Source organism: Notamacropus eugenii, chromosome 5 (genome assembly GCF_028372415.1).
Source record: "Notamacropus eugenii isolate mMacEug1 chromosome 5, mMacEug1.pri_v2, whole genome shotgun sequence".
Lineage (NCBI taxonomy): Eukaryota > Metazoa > Chordata > Mammalia > Diprotodontia > Macropodidae > Notamacropus > Notamacropus eugenii.
Window position 1 is genome coordinate 424,463,221 of NC_092876.1, and position 25,481 is coordinate 424,488,701.

The 25,481-nt window shown below is 37.4% G+C and overlaps 1 protein-coding gene across 2 annotated transcripts in view; it reads left to right on the forward strand.

The window, feature by feature from the left end:
* The window catches only part of RCAN1 (regulator of calcineurin 1), a 104,342-nt gene that overhangs the window by 69,785 nt on the left and 9,076 nt on the right, over positions 1-25,481 (forward strand). Inside the window, exon 1 of one of the 2 annotated variants that reach the window (XM_072615028.1) lies at positions 18,620-19,148. The exons of the other annotated variant lie outside the window; for it this stretch is intronic. Within the exon in view, the coding sequence (XP_072471129.1) occupies positions 19,062-19,148 (87 nt within the window). The 5' untranslated portion in view covers positions 18,620-19,061. Of the gene's footprint in view, positions 1-18,619; positions 19,149-25,481 lie in introns of those variants that run through there. 2 annotated transcript variants of the gene reach the window in all.

The window sequence follows — 25,481 nt, forward strand, 5'->3', positions numbered from 1 at the left end:
ATGGACATCATTACTTTAAAATCATAGGGGAGGTGATTCAGCATTTGTCATGGTTTTTTCCCCCCTAAGGAAACTGTTATAGGTATTTTCTGGAATGGTAAATTTTCATGTATTTTCCTATTAGAAGATAACAGCAAAAATGAAGTCGAATATATTCTCTATTTGAAGAGAAACATTTCTGTTGTATGGTTAGGAATATAGTGGAATGACTGCTAGGGTTATGGCACTTTTTTGATGGATTTCTCGTACTATAATGAGCTCTTGTGAAAGCTTTTCAGCTATTTTAAGGGCTTTTTTTCTTTAAAGAAAGAGAAATACTGCCAAGAATTCTGTATTTGAAAAGCCCATATTAATCAATGTCGAAGAGCTATTTACCTTACTATATTTTATTATGCATAATACAAGATTATGTTACTGTATCCAGTGTATGTAGTATGTATATGTGAACAGGGTACTCATAACTTATTATTTAATAGCAGGTCATTACTCTGGTATGTGAGACTCCCTCTAAACATACATTGTACCATAAGCACATGCTTGGAGATGGAAATAGTCTTGAAGTAGCAGCTTAGGCCATAGTTCAGTGAACTGGAACTATCATTAAACTAGCCTCATGGTTTCTTCCTCTATAAAACCCTCAAGGCAAACTATAATTATACAGTTCTGCTTTTGCTAGGAGTATGCGTGTATCTTTTTAGTAGTAAGAGTATCAGCTGAGGGAGGCCACCTTCTTCTTGTAGCCCTTTTTTCTGGTGACTGAATCGGAATTAAAGAAATCACTTAGCACATGTCAAAGGCATAGACTTGTCAGACCTAAACTCTTTTGCAGTTCTTGTCCTTTTTATTAAAAAGCTACACCCTCCCCTTCATTTAATAAGAGAAGAAATGAGAGAGATTGAATTTGTCTGTGTCTGGCATTTGTAGCAGTAATAGCATAGTTACAACTTTCCTCTAAAAGGAAACCTTCATTCCAGAAAGCTGATTAAAATGACTCCTCTGAACAGCCACAATTTTGTAAATGAAAGTTGATCCAAGTGAGGCTGTGACCTAGAGCATATTTTTGTCATTCCTTAACATATCTTAACTCTCTCCTCCTCTCCACCTCCTGAAATCCTTGAAGACCCAACTTAAGTGCCCTCCTTTCTACATTTGGGCTTTCCAGATTTCCCCAGATGTTAGTTCTTCTTGCCCATAAAAATTACTTTGTATTTTTTAATGTACTTTATATTTATTTTTCTATGTATGTGTTGTCCACTTCCCACCCCACCCCAGAAGAATAGAAGCTTCTTAAGGACAGAGACTGTTTCATTTTTTTGTTTTGTTTTGTTGTGTTTTATCCTCAGGGTCTGGCACATAACAGATTTAAACTTAAAAACAATGATAAACTTAAACTTAAAAAAATTTCAAAAGAATTGTGGAGAAGATTTTTTTCCCTTTTTAAAAAAGGACATGTTTCATTTCTTGAATTCTAAGCCACCAAGACACTCTTAAATCTCTAAACAGTGTACACGTGTGTGAATTGCTATGATTATTATTGCTTCTTAGTCTTATGAGATATTTATCCTGCCCTTTTAAAAAGTTTTAAATGTCACCATAAGAGAAATATCTCTAAAAGAAGATAGTATATGAAATAAGTCTATTTTGGGCATTAGACAAATGACTTTTTTTCTGGTCCTATTTCAGTGGTAATTCCCTGATTGGGATCTGTAAAGATTCTTATGAAAAACTTATTACTGAAAACAGTATGACACCATGAAGTCTATGTTTCAGAGAACTTGTAAAGTTTGTCACAGTGGAACTCATAATGTACTTGTGGAGTCCACAAAGAGGCAAAGGTCATTGTTTGCTACTAATGAGTGGTCAAACTTGAACGGAAAGATTAATTAGTTTGTTTATGATCATACAGTAGGCCCATGGCAGAACAGGGACTAGAGCTCTTTCCTGCTTTCTGGATTATTGTTCTTTTTGCCACAATGCATCATTCTATTCTTTTCATACTTCTTCTGAAATATACTTGCATTAGCATCAAAATATTGGACTTTATCATCTTTACATGTTATTTCACTCAGATTAAAACACAAAGACATTGCATAGTAGAAAGAATGCTGTATTTGGAGTCAGGAGACCTGAGCTTAAATACCAGCTATGCCTTTATTAGCTGTGTGATCCTGAGCAAGTCACTTAACCTTACTGTACCTATACCTTTATTTGTAAAATAAAGACATTTGATTCAATGGACTTACTCAAATCTCATACTCCAGGTGGTTAGTAGTACCAAATAGTCCCTCACCCTCAGGCTTGCAATCTACAGGAGATGTGAAGAAAGCCACAGAATCTAGGGAGTGGAGATGAGAAGGGAGAGAGAGAGTTACAGGCATAGGGGGTAACACATAACTAGATAACTAGAATCAAGGCAAAGACAAGAAGGCCAAGGGAGGAAGCATTTTTGCCTAATATACCTCCTCTGTGATCTAGAAAACACACCAGACCAAATTCTGATCAGGAAAACCAAGGAAAAGTTACAGTGTCATTTTTGAAGCCTAGGGCATATTAGGGAGACAGACAGAAGCTTTTCAGACCCTGGGCACAGGACTGGTCAGGAGCCTGCCCAGTGGTGAGGAGCATTCTTGCACTCAAAGGTGGAAAGAGGACCAAGACAGAACACCAAGATATGAAATGCTAAGTCAGAGAAGAGACTCCAGGAGATCTGAACTAGTGTTGGACAAAGAGAAGCAGTAGTAAGACAGCAAGGGCCCTAACTGTGCATCGAGCATGGAACAAGTTCTGGAAACGTCACTGTGTGACTCTGAGCCCAGCAGCCTTTGGCCCAGTGAATAAGCCTACAGTGGAATTACCAGGGCGGGAGTTCCTGAGCAAAGAGGAACTAACAGCTAAGATACTCTGAATCTACAGAACATCTTAGAAGGCTAACAGTGACTGAGTCTAGGAGCATTCTTCTGAAAATTCAACAACACACAAGCCAACAGATTCAAATCTGGGTCAGGAACTTGCAGAGCTCAGACCAGGACAATGAATAGACCTCTTCCCAGATCACATTACTTTGGGAGTATTGTTTGCCCAGGAAGAATTCTGGTACCATGGAGACCACAGTATTTAGCAGCCACTATCATTAGGGAATGGAGAGTTTGGAGTGAGATTCCAGAAGGCAAAGAATCTAGGCTTACAAACCAAGAATAATCTGCCAAATGAAACTGAGCATAATCCTACTTGGAGAAGAAAAGTGAAGAGGTTAAAGCATGATAAATAAATCTGAAAATCAATTACATAGTAAAGATAGCTGAATCCATTGGCACTGTTGTGATCACCAGGTGAGTGGAGGGCCCAGGACAGAACCTTTGAGAACCTGGACATGACCTGAATGAAGATCCAGCAAAATAGACTGAAAGTAGTCCTGGGAGAAGTCCCTATCATGCTATTTTTATTTAATGCTAAATGAACTGTTGCATAGATGGCTAAAATAATTGCTCTTGTGGTTGAATAAAGGTATTAGAATATAAATTCATCTTCTGTAAGCTCATGGAAGGCATCTTTGATACAACCCCAGTAGCAGATGGAAGAACAGAGAAGATATGCACCTCATTCTGTTCCCATATTATTGTTAGATCCTCTTCTAGGTCTTGCTATTTTGAAAGCTTTCTGCTCCATGGAGCTTGAATATTATGAATATTGGTGTGGAAATATATACCACTAAGGCCTCAGCTATGTTGTGAAATATTGCAAAAGAATATTTGATAATATTGTAGTTTGAAGTCCTTTTTCACATTAGAATGAAAAATCTTATTGATCTTTATTAACCAGAAGACTTAATACTAAGAATGTCATATGCTTTTCTAAAGTCTTGAGACTCACTTAACTCAAAGACCTAATCTGTCCTCAGAAAAATGCCTTGATTCCCTGACCCAGAAGGAATTTACATTGTTTGTGGTGAGCAAACTAAGAGTGGAAACAACTTTGGGTTAATTTAGTTAAGCAATACTTCATTGTTCACCTCTGACACTGAAAAGGCAATAGTTAAAGAGGTGACGTTTCATACTTGCCTTTATTATGTATTCTTTGATGGATCCAACCTTCCTCCCATGGTTCTTAATGTGGCAGTGACTATACATGTGATGCTATGTACAGGTTTTAAAAGTGTTAACAGGATGGGGTAGTGATCAGGATTGTACAACCATTCCTGCTTATTCCTCACTATACTAGTGACTCATTGCGTAAATGGATTTTCACATATAAATAAATACTCCTCCACTGTTGGAAGTAATATCAAAAGGTTTATAATTCTCCTTATCATTTTGTTAGTACCAGGTCTTCAATAAGAGATAGCTTTTCTATCATAACATTTCAGGATTGAATCTGTTACCATCTTATTTCTCATATCTAGAAAATGCCAGTAGTTAATTCTGTTTATAAAATCAAAGTGAATATTTAAAACAAATAAAGGTAAACAGATTTTCCCCATGCCCAGAAATTTTCAAGTACCCAAGAAGGAGCTCAGGTGGAGAAGGGAGTTTCAGAATTCTCACCTTCTGAGTCTGTAGTGGGGGGTGGGGGCAGGGGAAGAGGTGGTGGAAATGGAGGGAAGGAACATATTCAGCAGCATAGCTCCTCTTCCAACACACCTGAATCCAATTGACCCAAATAAACCATTCCATTCCCCAGTGTCTGGATTTTTCTGAAATCATCCTGCTTGTCATTTCTTGTACACAGTCATATCTCATCACAATTATATACCACGACTTGTTCAGCCATTCCCCAACTGATGGGCATTTCTGCAATTTCCAGTTCTATGCCACCACAAAAAGAGCTGCCATAAATGTTTTTTGTACAAATAGGTCCTACCCCCTTTTTTTAATCCCACTCTTTAAAAAGAGACCAAACTTCTGAACTGTCTTTTGAAAATGTTGGGACCCTTTGTGCCTCTACTTCTGGGAGTAGGAAGGGGAGGGAAGAAATATCCCTAGTAGCAATGGCAGCTGCTCATAGATGGCAAGAAGTCATGTTTGTCAGGTATGGTTGAGACTTTATCTCAAGCCTGTGGCTACTTTGTTTATTTCTTTCCCTGAGCACAAGCAGCTGAGAGATCCTGAGAGGATTGTTCCCAGGATTAGTGGCTAACTTCTTAGTTTGAGAGGACAGGGACTTCTGGATCCAGGTGCTAGTTGTCTTACCAGGCAAAAGTAATCTCCAAAAGAACTTCTCAGAAAACATGATCAGTGCTAGGAGTTTGAGTCCAAGTCAGGCATACCTGCCTTTCCAGAAGATACAGCAAGGACCATGAGCATGTTGTTGGAATGGTGAAAATCTGAAGTGAAAGGAAAATACCTATTTTGCCATCTCACAAAGTATTTCAAGCAAGGGTGTGCCAGAGTCAACTCAAACTTTTGTTGATGTTGTTCAGTTATTTCCGTTGCATCTCACTCTTTGTGACCCCATTTGGGGTTTTCTTGGCAAAGGTACTGGAATGATTTGCCATTTTCTTCTCCAGCTCATTTTACAGATGAGGAAACTCAGACAAACGGGGTTAAGTGACTTGTCCAGGGTCACACAGCTAGTAAGTATCTGAGTCCATGCAGAAAGATTGAGTCTTCCTGACTCCTGGCCTGGCACTCTTTCCACAATGCCACCTAGCTGGCTCCTACCAGTTGTTCAATTTTCAGTGAGAGCATATTCGCACTGGGAAATTGGCAAACCAGGTCTTGATTTATTGTTTTGTTAATTTTCTAGATTTAAGAAAGTGATGGAGAAATATTAATAATGTAGATTAAGCTTAAAAGTCTTTCATATTCACTTTTTTTATAGAGCCTGTTGTTAAACATTTACCAACAAACCTCTGATTTCAAGTTTTTTAACTTTCATATCTATCTATATCTATCTATCTATCTATCTATCTATCTATCTATCTATCTATCTATCTATCTATCTATATTTATATAAGTCTCCTAGGAGAGCATAAAGTATGATGGACTACTGTTCCATGCTTTAAGTATTTGTCACTGTGCTCTTATGAGTTTTTTTGTATTTTAAACATTTCTTTTTTATGATGGAGGAAATAAATACCTGCTCTGTGCCTAATCTGTTTTGTATCCTGTTAATCCCTTTTGAGGAGGTCTCCGGCATGAACCATTCCCAAACTTTATTTAAAGACATTTTCCCCCAGGGTTGTACTCTAGGGTGGGATCATGATGAGCCAGAGAGCCCCAGACTTCTCTTTCTAAAAGGCTAGGACTAAACTCAGTCTACTTGAGTTCAGAGCCACCCCCACCCCACCTTAATGGGAGCAGAAGGGCCTCTTAGTGGCATGCCTTTACATAATATTAATCATGAAGATTGGACTTACAATTTTCTCCACTCTTTTTTTTTCCTTTCCGAGTAGTACATGTAAGTTAAGAACTTCTAATGGATAAAACTACATACACCTTTCCTATTTCCCTTCCCAAAAGGAAAAACACAATTATTCCATGCAACATTTTTTTAACATCTGAAATGGAATTATACAGTTTCTTGTGAAATGTATACCTCAGGGAATATTCCATTGTTGTAACTAAATTGTTCTTGCTACAGTTTTACCCTCTGACTTCTAATACTGAATTTAGATGTGGGCTTTTTTTCTTATTTAAACAAACCCTTTGGTTTTTGCCTTGAGAATTTCTAAACTAAAAAAAAAAAATTAAATCTCATTTTAATCTGGATAATTTTTATTTTTTCTGGACGGCATTCTTCTTGATCTAGCATTTATAACAACTTTAAAATAAAGGCCCTATAAAGGGCCACTCTTTTTACTGAATGTGTCTATATCTGTTAGAAAGTAAATTTAAGCTTTATATGGAGGGACAACTTTTGTGGTTATTTTAGATTGAAAATTAATTAATTGCCTTTTAAAGTAAATGGCAATATATTCTCTGTCAGAAAATATCTATAAATAAAAAATTCTGTGATTCTACAAATATCAGTAACATTTTTCTAGTATTTTTTAGTTTATAAGCAGTTTTTTTTCATTGCTGAGAGGCAGTATATGCATAGTGTGGCACCAGTTCTCAAAACTTTTAGTGTTAGGGCCCCTTCATACCATTAAAAGTTATTGAGAAACATCTCCCCCCCCCCCAAGAGCTTTCACTTATGTAAATTATATCCTATCAATGTTTACTCTGTTAGATATTAAAATTTATAGTTTTTAAAATTATTAATTTATATTAAAATAAAAATAATAAACCTATTATGTGTAGTTGTAATCAATGTATATAGTGTTTTTTTGGGTCCATTTTATATCTTTCTGAATTTCTTTACAATTCTCTTTTTATCCTAATTTTAGTGGATAATATTCTGTTACATTGTTATATCTAATTTTATTCAGTTAGTCACCAACTTTTGAATATTTAAGTTATTTTTAGTTCTGTGAAATTACAAATAATATTCTTTTATTAAGAACACATTACTATATAGGAACTTAACATTTTCATATCTTTACTCTGTCTCATCCCTCCCCCGTATTCAGCGTTATCAAGTCCTATTGTTATTACCCCTTCTCTCTTCTGACATGCTACCCGGCTGGTGCAGGCTCTCATCACCTCACTCCTAGGCTGTAATAGCCTTCACATTTCATCCCACTACAATGCTTTCTCTGCCTAGAACTCAAGTTTAACTATGTCACCCTGGACTCAGAAAACTCCAATGGTTCCTTATTACCTCCAGAGTAACTACAAATTCCTCTTCCATACAAAGCTCCTCTCTCCCACATTTCTAGTCTCTTTATACATTACTCACACTCGCATACTCCATAGTTCAGTGACTTTAGCCTCATTGCTACTCCTCACACAGGCTACTCTCTCTTCCCAAGTCTGGGCATTTTCACTTGATATCTTTTATCCCTTCCTTATCTCTGCTTGGCTTCCCTGACTTTCTTCAAGTCCCAGTTAAAATCCTACTTCTTTTAGAAGCTTTTCCTTATCGCCCTTTAATAGGAGTGCCTCCCCTCTGTTATTATCTTCAGCTTGCCCTGTATATGTCGTGTTTCTTTATAGCTATTTGTATATTGTCTCTCCTTTTTAAACTCCTTAAGAGCTCCTTAACAGCAGGGACCTTTTTTCTTTTTGCCTTTGTATACCAAGCAGTTAACAATGCTTGATACACAGTAGTCACTTAATAAATGCTTGTTTATTAACTAGATTCTATCACTCAAAGGTTGCCAGTAAGCAGGAACCCATTTCCTCTGGAGGCATCCCTTTACACTTTTCAATAAATCTAATATTTGAGAATTTTTCCTTATATCAAACCTAAATGTGTTCCTTTGTGCCTTCTTCCCTTTACTCCTACTGCCTGGGATCACATAGAAATATTTTCCTCTTCTGAGTTACAGCTTTTCAAATATTTGAAAACAATCATGTTTGAAAACTATCATGTTTCCTCCCTAAATCTTCTCTTCTCCAGATGAGACATCTCCCTTCCTTCAATTGGTCCTCATATGTTATGACCTTAAAGTCACCTAATTTCACAACTGCAGAGGAACCAATGAGAACCATTATGATGGTTTCCCTCTGAGTATGAAAGATCAGGGCAGTCTCAAGCCCTCCTGATTCATAGCCTAATGGAAAGATTTGAAGGAGAAGGAATACAGTCAGTCATGACTTTTTTGATAGTTCTTAACATCAGTGATCATGCCGAAATGTTAACAGCACTGTCTATATTTTCTGAAGAAAAAAACAACAAAAATCTCCTTGAATAGACAATGTTTAAACAGTATTAAAATCTGGAAAAAAACAAACTCACTTTCTGTAAGCCCTGAGCTTAGCCTCCAGATAAGTTTTTGGTTTCCTTTCCCAGTAATAGCCACCACTAATCCTCACAGTGGGGATGATTATTTTGTAAACTATTGGAAAGAATGAATTGCTTCCTGACCTGTGTCAGTTCTCTGCCATTTGTTTACCTTTTTGTTATCATAATTCCTTTTCTAGAGGTTAAGGGTTAATCCAAAGTGTGGTATATTTGTTTTGTGTTTACATTTGATTTTATGTCTTTTATGTTTTGACAGGAAATATACTTTTTTGCATAACTTGTAAGCAGAACTGAATTGAAGCACCTGTGGATGTAATAAAAATGCTACCTACATATTACTGATCTGGCAGAAACAATTTGAGAGCCTCAAAAAATGGGTGTGGATGCAAATTATCCTTAGCAGAATTAATGAAGGCCATCTCCTTAAAGCCAGGGATTCTTCTATCTGGGTCTTGGTACCATCTGAACCTAGTACTGCACCTGTCACATAGGAGACATTCATTACTATTTGGTGGATGTGATTCAGTTTTTTAAAAGGGTTTTATTTAGATTCCAGATATGACAAAAAACTTACATCCTTTTTTTCCTTGCCTCACTGCCTTCTATTATAATCAATTTTTAGCTTTTAGTGTTCTATCAGTTTGTACCCAGGTATATTTTAAACACTAGAAATACCAAATGAGGATGAGACACCCTCCCCTCTTGAGGAGCTTAGAGACTGATTCCCACCTTTTTGATTGTTTAATGTTCACTCAGAGATAGATACAAAGCTATTATGCCTATAATATTGTCCTCTGCCTGCTGAATTACTACCGATGTTTTGAAACCTGACTCAAATACTACATCTTTGTAAACCTTCTCTGATTTCCTTTCCCTCTTTCACCACAGTTCCTATTTCACTTTTCACCACTTTGGACCTCATTCCATCTCTTTTATGTACTTATTATATAATTCTGTTTTGTTACAGTTATCTGTGTATACGTCACATCCTCTCCTACACTGTGAGCCCTACAAGGGCAAGGACTTTGTCTTAACCTTGGATCTCACCTAGCTTCCAGTACACTACTTTAAGATTCAAGTTTAGGCTGGCTTTAACATGGAAAACAGACCATCAGGCTTAAATCTAAAGGAAGTGACTTAACCTGTGAATGAGTCAGTTTGGGTTTGTCAGAACTATATTCAGGTGCTTCATGTTTCATGAGACTCAAACCGAGAGCAAATGCCAAGTTTAGTTGAACAAGTTAGCCCAGTGAATCCATTGTCCCATCTTCTCATCACCTTAATGCTAATAGTGGTGTAATGGAAAAGGAATAGCATTGGATTTGGAGCCATTGCCTGAGTTTGAATCCCAGCTTTGCAACTCATACTGTCAGTGGGAGGTTGTGGAAAAAATAGAAAAAGCCCTGGATTTGAATCCCAGCTGATGTTTATTACTTATGTAACCTTGGATAAATCACATCACCTCTTTGGGCTTCAGTTCCCTGGTCTACAAAATGAAGAAGTGAGACTGAATGACTTCTGCGGTCTCTTCCAGCTACTAATCCTTATGATCCGATCACACTGGCCAGATCCACTAACAAGGGTATAGTATTTTAAGTAAACAGAGCACAGTCACTCCAGGAAGGGAGATGCTAAAAAGAGCAAACAGCCAGGCCCAAATTAGGGTTGCTTTGGCTCAGTTCATCTCTGAGTAAATGAATTTCTGTTGCTTCACTTTTTTCCCCCCAAAATATTACAGGATTAAACAGTATTAACCAGTACCACTACATGACCCTTTCCATGCCTCCTGGGCCAGTCCTAAAAAAGGCCAATCCAGCAATTCAGATTTAAAATGCAAGGTTCAAGATTTAAAATGCATTGAGGTATTGTGGATCATAAAATGAAATTAAAATTAGTTTTTCTAGTAAGAAGTTAAAAAGAAATTTAGAAGGACATAAATCATGATAAAATACTACTCTCTTCCTCCAGGATAAGGACAACAAATAGTCAGCTAGATCAGGAAGGGATTTCCCAGAGGGCAACAAGAATTCAGGGAAGATTTCTGACCCAAGTTTCTCCCCAGGTTGAGCCTTTTATACTTAAAGAGGCATTTTAAGAAGCCAAATGCCTCCCTTCCTCCACAGGACCACCCTAATTCATCTGTTCCTTGAGTTATTGCCTCATATATAGAATGTGGAACAGGACTACCCGTAGAAAAGAGGTAAGGAGCAAAGGGGCAGGATTGAAAGAGAAGAGAGGAAGAATAAAGGACTATGGCAGTTGTCCCCCCAAAAAAGAGACTGCAAACGTCCCCAGCACAGCCTAGGCACAGCAGCCCAGTACATCCTTATCAAATGACAATACTTAGCACCCCACCCACTATTCACACAAAGCCAGTACACCTCCTACCACACCATATTTTGTCTTCTTATCCTCAGTTTAAGGTAATTCAGGGGTATATTTATATATTCCCCCACTAATTAATAAAATTTCAAAATTTCCCAATCAGCTAAGCCCAGAATCCCTAACGGTAGGTCACATTTGTTTAGTAAATGGAAAAGTCTCCTATTCTTCTTGGATTAAATAAATACTGAAGTTACTGAATGAACAACATATCAACAAATAAATAATAGAAGAAAAACAGGTAATTATTTACAGTGTTTAACCGAGAGAGTAGGCAACCAAGTGGTACAGTAGATAAAGGACTGGGCTTGGAATCAGGAAGACTCATCTTCATGAGTTCAAATCCATCCCCAGACACTTACTAGTTGTGTGACCCTGGGCAAGCCACTTAACTCTGTTGGCCTCAGTTCCTCATCTCTAAAATTAGCTGGAGAAGGAGATGGCAACCACTCCAGTATCTTTGCCAAGAACACCCCAAATGGGATCATGAAGAGATGGACATGACTGAAACAACAACTCAGAGAGTAGTCACAGCCAAAGTCACCTCTGACTGTCCCTCTTATGACTGAAGACAGTTCCACACTATTCAGTTCATTCAGGATAACAAATAAGTTTTCTTTGCAAAATAAAGATTAGATCAGTTCCATCACCATCTTCTTTCTCTCTGTCTTCTCCAGCTTCTTTCAAGTCATGACAATAAAACAGTCTTTTCAACTATTCTCAAGCCATCACTCTGAACAGTCTTTAAACTGACAGTGAAAAACTCCCATTTCCACAACATAGCATGTTCATGTTTCCACATTTGACTGTTAAAGCTACCATAACTGTAACTACAGCATGTGTAGAAAGAGGCTTTTGGAACAGATGGTACACAAGTATGCTCACTTTCTAGTTTCAGAATCATTAATTATCCTTATGATTTGCCTTTGGCTGTTTTTTCATCTTAAACATTCCAAGGTCAGTTAGTTCCAATAAGTTACAGAAGAGTGGGTAACCTTTACCAACTAAGGAAAGGTTGAGGTAATAAGGAAACTTGAAAACAGGAATGTAAAGTATGATTAATGGGATTAGAAACACACAAAGAATTTAACAAACAAGTAGAATCTTAAAGGTTGTCCAAGAGTGTCCAGTTTTAAGATGGAAATTACTCCCTTTTTTTAATGAGGAAAAATGTAATTTAGCCCCTTTATTGATAAAACTATATTTTTAACTTTTTCCTTCAGTCATTTGCTTATACCTTTGATCTGTTCTACCATACCATGAACTATTCAACACTATTAATGCTCAGCCTGTACCACTCTATATCCCATTTTTGACCTTATGAGAAAAAGAGTTATGACACAATATATTTATTTTGTATGATCTCAACAGTGGGGAGAATCCTGCCTTACCTAATAATGGAAGAACATGCTAAATAATACTGCTCTATTAACTCAGAGAAAGTTCACATAAAATTGAAGTTGTCTTAGTTGAGGCTAAGTGCAACAGGTGACACTCTTTGATGTCAATGTGGTGTGTCATTGTGCTTCATAGACAGCTCAGTCTTAGATTGGGGTGGGGAAGAGGGTAAGAACATGAAAGAGTTCTTCATTCACCCAACTTAAGTTTGCACATTGAAGTCAAAAATCTTTTTTTCTTTCTGGTCAGTTAATTTGTGCATATGTTCTCAGCCCACAGCATATTTTTAGGTAGAGTTATAAACTCCTTGTGCTTTATAATGGAATAACTGAGGTAACCTTAATTGGGTTGTAGGAATGCTATAATAGGAATGATGGAGTTCAACACAAACCTCAGTTTTTCCTTGTTGCTATATTGAAAATGATGCCCCAAAATTTCTTAATGAAAATATATGTGAAATGACATCGTACAAGTTCAAGAAAGTACATCAAAGGTATTTGTGATTTCTGTAATCCTAATGGGGGAAAAACACACTAAGTTTCTAGTTATTTTCTAAAATTTTGAGCTAACCAAAACATGTAAGGGGTGCTTATTCTCGTTTTGAGGTTTTTTGGGGGGTGGAGGGAGTACCAGTTAGCCTTGATTTTTATTTTTATTTTTGTCTTCCACTCTTCTGAGAACATATTTAATATGCAGCTCCAAAAAGTTATCATGACATGGGTCTATTACTGTGGAAACTCCCATTCTTATTTAAATCATACTTGCAAACCAGAACAAAGCATGTACCTGACTGTCTGACTGCCAGGAGGCGATGGACACAGACTAGACTTATAAGGAAGATGAGGGCTTGGAATTCAGACAAGGCTGGCTCCAAGCAGCTCAGCTTAACCCTCCCATTGCTCCATGAGGCAGACCTAGTACAGCACATTGAGATCATTCATTTCTTGTCCAGCCCCAAAACCTGAAGGCTCTAACTTCATCCCACCTCCAGGCCCTATTGGTCTTACTTATGACTTATTTATTATTAGCCTTACTACTCCTGGTTAAACCTTGCTGTGATTTCTGATGTGGACCCGCCTTTTCCTTCAAACACTGCCCCTTGCCTCTGACCTTTTCAGTTCCTGAATTTGCCTGCTTGGACCCACTAAAATTCCTTACACCTAAATACATGGAAACTTCTTGGCAGTCTCCATTCCTGCAATAGATATGATTAACATCATGGGTGTTAATCAATCATACCCCTAGATTCTATGACCAGGCCTTTGTGAAGGGAAAGTAGATCAGGGAAAACGGTATAATTATTTTACAAATAATAGAATCACAGTTATCTTTAGAATTGAATCAGTATCAGTGTCCAAATCCTCTTTTTTACTTTTTATGTATGTGTCTTCATTCTTCATAGGCTAGTGAATACTTGACAAGCTACTTCAAAGTTTGTGTCTAAAAGCTAAGGAATAAACTATCAGGAAAAAGAACTGATAGACTATAAATTAAAGGTGATTGTTCACACAAATCACCACTGTGGTGGTTATAGCTGTATCAAAGAATCACAGAATAAATGAACCAGAGGGAACTTTAATTATCAACTCGGCCAAATTCCTTATTTTATAGATGAGAAAACTGACCTCCAGAAAGATTAAGTGACTTAATCCTTTCAGAGAGCTAGTCAGGGCTGCCAGGACTAAAGCTTCATCCTCCTGACTCTCAGGTCAGTGGTCTTTCTGTTATGGAATTGTAGTGGGAGGACTGGATTAGAGCACTTCATCTCAGCACTACATTTTCACTGCCTGGAATGCACCTCCTCATCTCAGCTTCCTGGCTTCCTCCAGGTTTCAACTAGTCCTACCTTCTGCAAGAAGCCTTTCCCAGTCCTTCATAATCATAGGGCCTTCCCCTCTGAAATTATATCCAATTTACCTTGTATGTGTCTTGGTTGTACACATTGTTTGTGTGTTGTCTACCTCAACAGACTATGAGCTCCTTGAGAACAGGGACTATTTTTTGCCTTTCTTTTTATCCCCAGCACTTAGTGATCAGTGAGCACTTAATAAATGTCTGTTGACTTGACTTCAGACTTTTTTCTGTAGAGAAGTGAAAGAATATAAGGATATATAATAGTGCCTACCATGTGCCAGGTACTGGCTCAGCCCTTTTTACAAATATTGTCTTATTTGACCCTCACAACAACTCTTCAAGGTAGGTGCTATTATTATCCCCATTTTACAGTTGAGGAAACTGAGGCAAACAGAGGTTTAAGTGACTTGTTCAGGGTCACAAAGTTGGTGAGTGTCTGAGGGTGGATTTGAACTCAGGTATTCCTGAATCCAGGCCTGGCACTCAGTCTACTGCACCACCAGCTATCTCTATTTGTACCCTTAACCCCAAAGTCCTAGAGAAATCTCTTAAATAACTCTTAGGTGTGGCTTATGTCTGGGGTCTCTCCCAAAAGAGGATTCACAGGGTCTCTTCAAAAAGATATTAGCTGACACATGTATGACCTACATCAGATTGTTTTCTTTCCCTATGAAGGTGAGTGAGAAGGGAAGAAGGGAGAGAATATGGAACTCAAAGCTTTGAAAATGAGTGTTAAAATTCTTTCTGCATGTATCTGGGAAATAAGATGTACAAACAATGTATAGAGTTGTAGAAATCTATCTTGCCCTATAAGAAAATAGAGGGGAGGGAGATGGGAGGAGATTGGGGGAAGGAATAGATGGGGTATACACTGTCCTGTGGTGAGGGGATGGGGAGAGATGAGGAGAAAACTTGGAATTCAAAATCTTGTGGAAGTGAATGTTGTAAACTGAAAATAAATGAATTATATGTATTTTTAAAAAGATACTAGCTGTACTTAGAATATTTTTGAGACAGCTGTTTATTTCCTCTACCACCAAAGAAGCTCTTAGAGCAAAAAAAAAAGACTTAAGTGCACGTTAGCATGCACTTAAAACATAATACTCTTATTTATACTCCATTATTAATATACTAATGCTAAAACATAATACTCTCCCATTATGCTCTTCCAGAAAGTCAGTACTTAAAAGCATGAAATACTATGGGACTGCTGAACGAATATCTCACTTTCACCTCAGATTTTGCTGGCTTATCCAAGGTACATATCATCTGCCTGTCCAGGAAGGCATGACATAATATGTGGCTCCAAGATGTTTTAATGACATGGTTCTGTTACTGAGAAAATCTTCCTGTCGGCGATCCTCTCCTCTTCTGAGAAGTGTATCATTGTAGAAAGCAGCTCCCACTGGCTCTCCTGAGCCACCAAGGCTGGAAACATCCATCTCTTAGGACAGCACTGTTCCGCCACCTGTGTGTGCCCCAGAAAAGAAATACTGAGCAGAACAAGCAGCTAAGGACTTGAGATCCACTTGCCAGCTCCCCGAGGGAAGCTCAGGTTTTCACTGACATGCACATGTAGCCACAATAACTGCTGCTAGGTACCCAGAAAAGGAAAATCCTCTCCCGTCTTTGCTAGAAGTGCAAAGGAGAGATGGCAGGCCCTAGTGAAAGCCTCAAAAGAAACAGAGACCGCTGGCTCCTCCTAATTCTGGTGCCTTCCCTCTGCAGATTATTTCCAATGTATCCTGAATATGGCTTGTTTGAACATAGTTGTTTGTATATTGTCTCCATCATCATATTATGTGCTCTTTGGCAGCAGGGACTGTCTTTTACTTTTTTTTATTTATTATTTTGAGCTCTTAATACGGTGCCTGGCACATTGTACATACTTAATAAATCTTTACTGATTGATTGACTGATTTCATCTTCTTTTTGGCTCGGTTACCAGTCATCTTTGGCATAATCTATGGTCACAAGGATCCAGGCACCAACCATCGGCCTCTGGTTGAGCATGTCCTGTAACAAGAGTCCAGAGCATGAGAGAAGGGTCCTTGCTCCATGGGAAGCATGCTAATCCAGCCCCCCAACTACAAGATCATTGTATTAAGATTTTTCAGTGATTCTTTGCAATTTGTGGCCCACCAGAACTAGTCATTGAAAGCTAGGACTTTAAATGACAAAATCTCACCTAAAATTGAAAGCCAACCATCCCACCAAACTCAATTTAAATGAAACTTTGAATCAGAGGCTGGCCTGTGATTGAAAGGGAGCCTTATTTAGGAAGTGTGCCCTTTCTTTATAGAATGTTAATTCCAAAATCGTAAAGTACCAAATCGTTTCATTTGTTGTATCGGTGTCATCAAACAAATAACTAAACTAACTAAAGCATGACTGAAAGTGTAAGTTGGTTGTTGCTGTTTTAAGCGCTCTTCCTCAAGCGTCCTTGTATGTTAGCTTTGCTCAGAGGAGGGAAGAAGGTAGCATTTCCTCTTCCTCCTTATTCTTCTTCTCATATACATTTTCAGTTCTCTGACCATCAACCCTGACTACATTTTACCTCCTATCTCTGTTTGACAATGTGGTACAACGGATAGAAAACTGGATTAGAGATAGAATTTGACACATGCCAGCTTTGCTTTGTGACCTTGTAAATGTCACTTTGCATCTCTTGAACATAGATCGATTCCTTCACCTGCAAATGAAGCGTTTGGATCAGAAAGTCCTTTTTTTGGCTTTTAATGTCTTCTATTTCCCCACATAACAGGAAGAGAAGAAAGAAAAAGAAAGAGAAGATGGTAGAGTAGGTGGAGGACATTCCAAAGGCATTTCTACCCAATCAGAAAGGGTGGAATGAAATTAAAGACTTCCAAAAAGGAACCAGAATGCCTTTCTACCTCCTTCCACCCCACCCCAAGCCCTAAATCTATGTCCAGGTTACAGCTGAATGTTTGGCAATGGAATGTCAAGTTCTTCAGTAACAGGCAATTTAATAAGCAGTCTAACAACCTCAGAGAACAACAATGGCTATGGGGATTAGTGTGACCTTTATTTTTCAGCAGCTTTTAGAATGTATACATTTAGATCTTTTCAGATTGAAAGTGATGGTTAATTGACATAGCAGAGGCTATATAATGTACATGATTTGCCAGCCAGTCAAACTGTATCACAATTAAACATCTTGTTTAAATAAGATTATGTTTGACTTTTTTGGATGGGATACATTTGCTTTTAAGTTTTTGTCGTGTTTGGTTTTTAAATCACCCACAAAGTTTTAAGAATTCCTCAAAATTTATCTTAAAATTTACATTCTGATTGCTACCCCAAGCCCTCCTTTACTTTGAAAGCTCAAATGTCATTCTGTGCATCATTCCAGAATGAATGAATAAAAGCTTTTTAAAGTAATGTGCTTGTACATAGGTTGTAAAAGGAAATTGGAATAACTGTTAAGGGCCCAGGAAGGGAAGTATGTTGTTAGTACTTTGAATTGGCAAAGTAATTAACATTTTCATAAGAGTTTCAGTCTTTTGAAGTAGAAAGAGCAAAGAATCTAACTATCCTAGTACGTTTACCCAAGCTTTTGTGTGATCTTACAGGAAATAATTCCATCGAACTTTGGTCTTCAGGTAAGGCTGTGCCTTCTGACTCTTTGCTGTCCCTTTTAAAGCACTGCTCCCCATGCAACTTAACAAAGAAGTCTTATGATTGTGTGATTTAAATATGTATATGTGTGTGTGTACATACATATTTATATATAGATATGTCTATAGATATGTTTATGTGTAAGTCTCCAGGAGCAGCATACTTTTAGATTTCGGACAATAAGAATGGTCAAGTTTAAGGTTTTCAAAAGAAATTTTTAGGACTTCTTGTAGAAACAAAAACTGAGGGATCCTTTTTTCTTTCTTAATAAAGCATTGAAACACAACTTAGTGAATGGTAATTGGAACATTCATCCAATCAAAAGTTATACTAGAAAAATTATATTTCAAAATAAATTTCACTATTAGATTTATTGATCGAGACAGATTTCAAAATCTTTCCTCTGATCTCTTAATCTGAAACTTTCATCAAGTTTTTCAGAAATCACAAGGATCAAAAATGCTAAGAGATTTTGTTTCCAAGTTTCCAAGAGCCTTGAGATTTCCCCTAAGGGTAATTACTATTTAGTGCCGTAGACCTTCGTCCTTTTCTGCAGTAACATTTTCCATCTTAGGGAGAGCCATCCCATTCAAGTGAGGAGCATGTTGTCTGAGCACTGAATGGAATTACTACCAATGGAAACTATGCTGCAAGAGGAGTTGATAAAGCAGCTGCTATGCAAACCTCAGCTGTTTTTTCCATCCTCCCAAAGCAAAGTTAATTAGCATAGGGAAAGTGACTAATGTGCTGACGTCACCTCTTTCCAGTAGAAGCTTACATTTTGTCCCTGACTGCCTGTAAGCATGCAGGACTTTATTCAGGAATTTGCTGTCCCATACAGGATCCTCTGAAAGCTACTTTTTTTTTCCCCAAGGGGCTGGACTGCTTTCCTTTATAAATGCTCTGTACCGAAAGAACTTGTAGCTCCTTTAAAAAGCACTCCACTCGGGACTTTACTACTCTTCTCTCTAGCTACCATTAGCAGTTAAAAAAGAGGCAAGATGCATTTTAGAAATTTTAACTACAGTTTTAGCTCCTTGATTGCCTGTGTTGCACACAGTGATGTCTTCTGCGAAAGTGAAACCAGGGTAAGGCTTCCAAAATTAATGTGGTTTAAAAGTTTAGCTCTGGGACTTGTAGCTAAAAGGCATTGGTTGAGTGTCAGTGCTGTCATGTGAATTTGAAGGGTTTAAGATGACTTTTATTTTTAAAATTTGAAAATTATCTGCGCACATTGAAAGAAATTTTGGGGGGATTCATGTGTTCTCTTTGGCTTGACTCAAAACAGAAGTTAGCATTGTGTCTGTGGATACCTTACAAAAGACAGTAAATTTTCCTCAAAAATTTGTTGTTTGGTTGGGGGTGGGGAATAGAGCTCTGATATGAAAAAGTGCTGACAATCTGAAGAGAGCAAATTATTTGCATTTTTTTGTGGAAATGGGCTTTACATGACCAATGTTTTGCTTTGTTTTGTCTTAAACACTCAGCTTCTATCTCTAGTTTGTAAGAAGGAAGAAATAATAATAAAATCAAAAAATGCAGTAAATCATTGAAATGTGGAGTCTCAGTGCCTTACTAAAAAGCATAGCTTTCTAGTGAATAAAGTGGTGGTAATTAATGAAATTCAAAGGAATGGCTCACCCAATGAAAGAAACCTAGGTAATTTTTTCACCTTACAGGGTTTTTTCTCTTTCTAGTTTGCCTGTTAACATTTCTTAGGATCTAGCTAATTGGCCTTTAATACTTTAGTATTTTGTATGAATCCTGACAGGCTGCTTTAAATTTGTCCCTTAACGAATATAATAAACACTTTACTGAATGGCAACATCTTTTATAGCACCAACAACAGACAAATGAACAAAATTGTTCTTCACTTATTTGCAAGGCATTGTGCTAGGACCTGGGGGTACAAAGGCAAAAATAGAAAGTTAATTAGACCCCAACTGGGAGGGTACAAATAAGTATACTATAGGAGGGGAAATGATTAGGGAGGAAAGAACACTAACACCTGGGAAAATGAGGCAAGGCTACAGCAGAAGTAGCACTTGACCTGGGCCTTGAAGGGAGCAAAGTCCAAAATATCTAGATGAATGAACTGGCTATTCCACTTACTATATGACTCAGCCAAGTCACTTACCTCCCTGGGCCTCAGTTTCCTCATATGTAAAACAGTAATAACAATACTCATATTGGCTACTTTACAGGGCAGTTCTAAGGATCAAGTGATACCATGTATAGAAAAGCCTTCATGAACTCTAAATAATGCTTGTAAGACGTTGTTATTTTGATTGTAATGTTATTTAAGGCAGAGGTTGTATATTCTTTTTAATGCAGGTTATGCATGTGTAATCATGCAAAACATATTTCTTTAATAGTTATATAAAAGAAAACAGACCAAAATAAAAATCTAAGAAACATAAAGAAAGTTAAAAAAAAAAGCATGCTTCAATCTGTATTCAGATTCCATCACTTCTTTTTCTGGGGATGGATAGTATTTTTCATGATGTCTTTCAGAGTTATCTTGTATCATTGTATTGCTGTAAATAGCTACGTCTGTCAAAGTTGATCATTGCGCAGTGTTGCTGTTACTGTGTAACAATGTTCTGATTCTACTCATTTCAGTTTGCATCAGTTCATGTAGTCTCTCTTTTCTGAGATATCTAGCTCCTCATTTCTTATATCACAGTAGTAATCCATCACAATCATATACTACAAATTGTTCAGCCCTTCCCCAATTGATGGGCATCCCCTCAATTTCCAATTCTTTGCTGCCAGAAAAGAGCTGCTGTAAATATTTGGACAGAGATCCAAATTGTTCTTCATAATGGGTGAATCAGTTCATAGTTCCACTAATGGTGCATTAGTATGTGAATTGTCCCAACATTTATCTTTCTCTTTTTCTCTCCTATTAGCCATATTAACCTCATACCTATTAGATATGAGGTAGTACCTCAGTATTGTTTCAATTTACATTTCTCCAGTGAATAGTAACTTGGAGCATTTTTTTATATGGCTATAAGTAGCTTTGATTGCATCATTTGAAAACTGACTGTTCATATTTTTTGATCATTTGTCAGTTGGGTAATGGCTCTTATTTTTATTAATTTGACTCAAATTTGACATGAGAGATGAGGCCTTTATTAGAGAAACTTGCTTCAAAAATTTTTTCACAGTTATGATTGCTAATTGCATTTCCCTCCATCTTATTTCCCCCCATTTAGTCTATTTTTTCTTTCCTTTTACCTTGTCCCTCCTTAAAAGTGTTTTGTTTCTGACTATTGTTCCCCCAGTTTACCCTCCTTTCTACAAGCATTGCCCCCCCACACCCCAATCCCCTTCTCTTCCTACTTCCTATTTGAATTGCTTCTTTCTGGCTGCTTGTGATATATTCTCCTTAACCTGGGAGTTCTGGAATTTGACTAGATTATACCTGGGAGTTTTCATTTTGCAATCTTTTTCAGGAGGTGATTGATAGATTCTTTCAATGTCTGTTTTACCCTCTGGTTCTAAAATGTCAGGGAAGTTTTACTTGATAATTTCTTGAAAGACGATGTCTAGGCTCTTTTTAAAATTATGGCTTTCAGGAAATCCAATAATTTTTAAATCATCTCTCCTGGATCTGTTTTCCAGGTCAGTTGTTTTTCTGTAAGGTGTTTCACATTGTCTTCTATTTTTTTCATTCTTTTTTTTTTTTTTTTGTTTCTTGATGTCTCATGGAGTCATTAGCTCTCATTTGCTCCATTCTAATTTAAAGGGATTCTTTTCTGCAGTGAATTTTTGTGCCTCTTTTTTCATTTGGTCAATTCTGCTTTTCAATGCATTTTTCTCCTTATTGGATTTTTGAACTTTTTTTTTTTTAACCATTTGGCCTATTCTGTTTTTTAAGGTGTTGTTTTCTTCAGTATTTTTTGTCTCCTTTACTGAGCTGTTGACTTTTTTCATGATTTTCTTGCATCACTCTCATTTCTCTTCCCATTTTTTCCTCTACCTCTCTTTCTTGATTTTTAAAATCCTTTTTGAATTCTTACATAACCTGAGACTAATCCATATTTTTCTTGGAGGCTTTGAATGTCAGCATTTTGACTTTTCCATCTTCTTCTGAGTGTGTGTTTTGACCTTCCTTGTCACCATACTAACTTTCTATGGTCAGAATTCGTTTTCTGTTTGCTCATTTTCCCAGCTTAGTTTCTTTGCTTTTAAGTCTTTGCTAAAATGGGGCTCTGCTTCCAGGGTGGAGGGCACACTGTCCCAAGCTTCAGCTGTTTTCAGAGATACTTCTAGGGACCTGTAAGTTTTCAGTTCTCCCAAGGAGGTATGATCTAAGGAGAGGTGCATTTACTACTCTTCTGGCCTGTGCTTTGGTCTGTGAGTGACCATAAACACTCTTTTCTTATTTGGAACTGTTCCATTGCAACCTCAATCTCTGATGTGCTAGTGCTCTTCCTCACTCTGGGACTGCCAGCCAGAACTGCCACCTGCATCTGAATACCGGCAAAGCAACAGAGTCCTGCCCCTAGTGCCAGCAAAGAGAACCCTGTAATCTCCTTCTGATCAGTTACCATCTGTGGGCTGAGAGCTATGGAAGCAGCCACTGTAGCTGCTGATTCATTCTCTCCCAAGACCAGCTCCTGGTTTGCTGGGACCTGGTCTGCACTGGTGTGGCCTGTACTGGACTGCACTGCACTCTCACCTCATTGTTTTGTGGGTTCTACCACGCCAAGGTTTGTTTCAGGGAATTATTTAAAGATCTTTGGAGGAATTTGGGGAAGAACTCAGATGAGTCCTTGTCTTCTCTCCACCATCTTGGCTCCATCCTCTCCAGAGGCTATAATACTCTAATCTAATTTGTACAAATCCTAATTGATATTTAGATGTTATATATATGAAAGTATAGCTGTGGGTTCAACAGTATTTATCTGCATGGAGAGCCCTAGGACTGAAACTAGAAGCTAAGCCCCTCCCCTGAAAGGATAGAGGAGAGTAGTTGAGGCAAGGAAGGCAGCTGCGTATTCCCTCCCAATAGCCTCTAACAAGGCAGTCTTGGAGGGGCCAAGAACTCCTGAAGTTCCTCCCTAACTCTCCAATATACTTTCTCATTCTCTCTGATATCATCCCTTACCCAGGATGTATTTCCTGCACTTCCCTCCCTTACAGCAAGTATGGACTGAACTTCTCTCCTAAGTGCAAGAGCTTTCCAAGAAGACAAACACTGGTGAATTTTTGGTTATATGACTAAATCAGTCACATAGTTTTTGATTTATTAAAAAATGATAGCTTGAGAAAGCATAGAAATATATAATCTTGTTCATGCTTTGCAGGAATTGTCATGACATCTACAAGAAAAAGTTGGTTGTATTTAAGGGAATAGTGATAAGTCATTATCAATACAAGGCATACATTCTAGGAATTTATCATTTCCTTTTCTATGACTGTTTTCTTGTGTCTTCTGTTTTAATAAGCCACCTCTTCTTAACTATAAATTCAATTATAATTGAACAGTCATGATATGCATTTATGAGATCATGTGAAATTGCAGATTGACTAAGCCCACATTTCCACATGAATTTTGCCTATGTTGCAGGAGAAAAGACTTAGCAATACAAATGCAGCTGAAACACTTTTATCATATAACCCAAACATATGTGTGTGTATATATGAATTTTAAATTGTAGAAATAAAGGAGATATAGGATAGCATTGAGCAAAGCAAGTTTGTGTCATTGTCCTTATTCTTCAAGGAACACATATAATAAGCACCATATACCAAAATTCCTCAGTGTGTAGGTGACAGCTGCTGATTTATCCCTTGTTCATTATGAGGGTAAACCAGCAAGCTCTAAGCCCTGCCTTTCCTTTCTGTCTATTCCGTTAGGTATATCCCCCTAAATCCAGGAAGGGAGTAAACGCACTACAGAGGCAATGGATTCTTGTTTTTTATTGACATGAGTATTTAAAGTAAATCCATTCCCTCTTCTTGGGTGATTTTTTTTCATCTCCCTTAGCACGAACACAATTCCATATAGATAAGTACATTAATACAATTAATTTCTGGAGATTCAAAATAAAATAAAAGTGAAATAAAAATGAAAGTCTGTCATCAAAGAGTTTACATTCTTCTTGTGGGTGAGGATTTGACATGTACACAAATCAGAATAATATGAGATATTATCCTATGATGGAAGCAAAGGAGCTTTATCTGGCACGTTGACAGTCCATATGTCTTTTTCTTTTAGCCTAAATCAATTTTGTTTATTTTGGATGGAAATCTCTTAAAAAACAGGTGATAGATAGTAGATAAATGGATGAATAGATAGGTATAATTTTTTTTTTTTACAATCAGTTTCAACAGCCTCTCCTACAGAGATGTTGCTATTATAACTTTAATAAGGAAGACACTCCTGGAGAGAACTGACAATGCACTGCAGTATAAGGAGACCAAAGTACAAAATTTAAACTGCTGTTTCCTGAAAAGAAAAATTGCAAGTTAGTTGTCACCTTCTGACAGAATTGGGATGAACAGAGGTTAACCTTCATTCTCGTGAAAGATTGGGATTGAAGGAGTTAACCATCATCTGTTAAAAGTACGTTCAAGGACTAAGAGCGTTTAGACTCTTGGGAGAGATTAAGTCTGAGGTCGAGTCAATTCAAAGACTAGGAGAGTTGAACTATTGTTTTGTGAGAGAACCTGAAGAGACCCTATGAAAGACCGGAGTTTAGCTCTCATTTAGAAGAGACACTTTAAAGAGAATTCCTCAAAGACTTGATAATTGATTACTGTACTGAGAGAACTGTATTTCAAGTTGAGAGGAATTCAATGGCAGTGTTGGTGAGAGTGTTCTGTCACACTGGTTTCCCTCTGCTCTAGAAGAACACAAACAGACTGTGAACTTTTCTCACTATCAATGCATTATAAATACTTATTTATGTTTATGTGTGGTTGTTTGCTGCTGGAATAAATTATATGATAAGTAACATTGACGTTGTTTAACCGATAAGAGCAGGGGTTTGAGATAGAGGAACAAAAGCATATGAGAAAAGAGATTTTTCTAGTTTATTTATTAACTAGGGTGGAGGCTTGAAGTTAAGTGATTAATGAGAGATAGCGTGCATTTCTGTTAATTTATTAGGAATTATCAAAACATACTCCTTGATTATCTCAGAACTCTGATAGAGAATTAATAAAGAAATGATCTGGTAGCAGGGAGGGAGGGGTAAAGATTAGTGCCCAGCCCACCAGTCTTAGCTGGTCTGTTTGTTGGGAGTCTTGATCTTATACCTGTTATATCTCTATAATGTAAACCAAACGTAAATCAGGGCACCTGGACCTTTATTCTTAGTGCTAACTCTAATCTCATCAGGAAAAAAAAATAAGAGGCTCAGACTAGATGTTCTCTAACATTCTATGAATTTACAATTTATGTC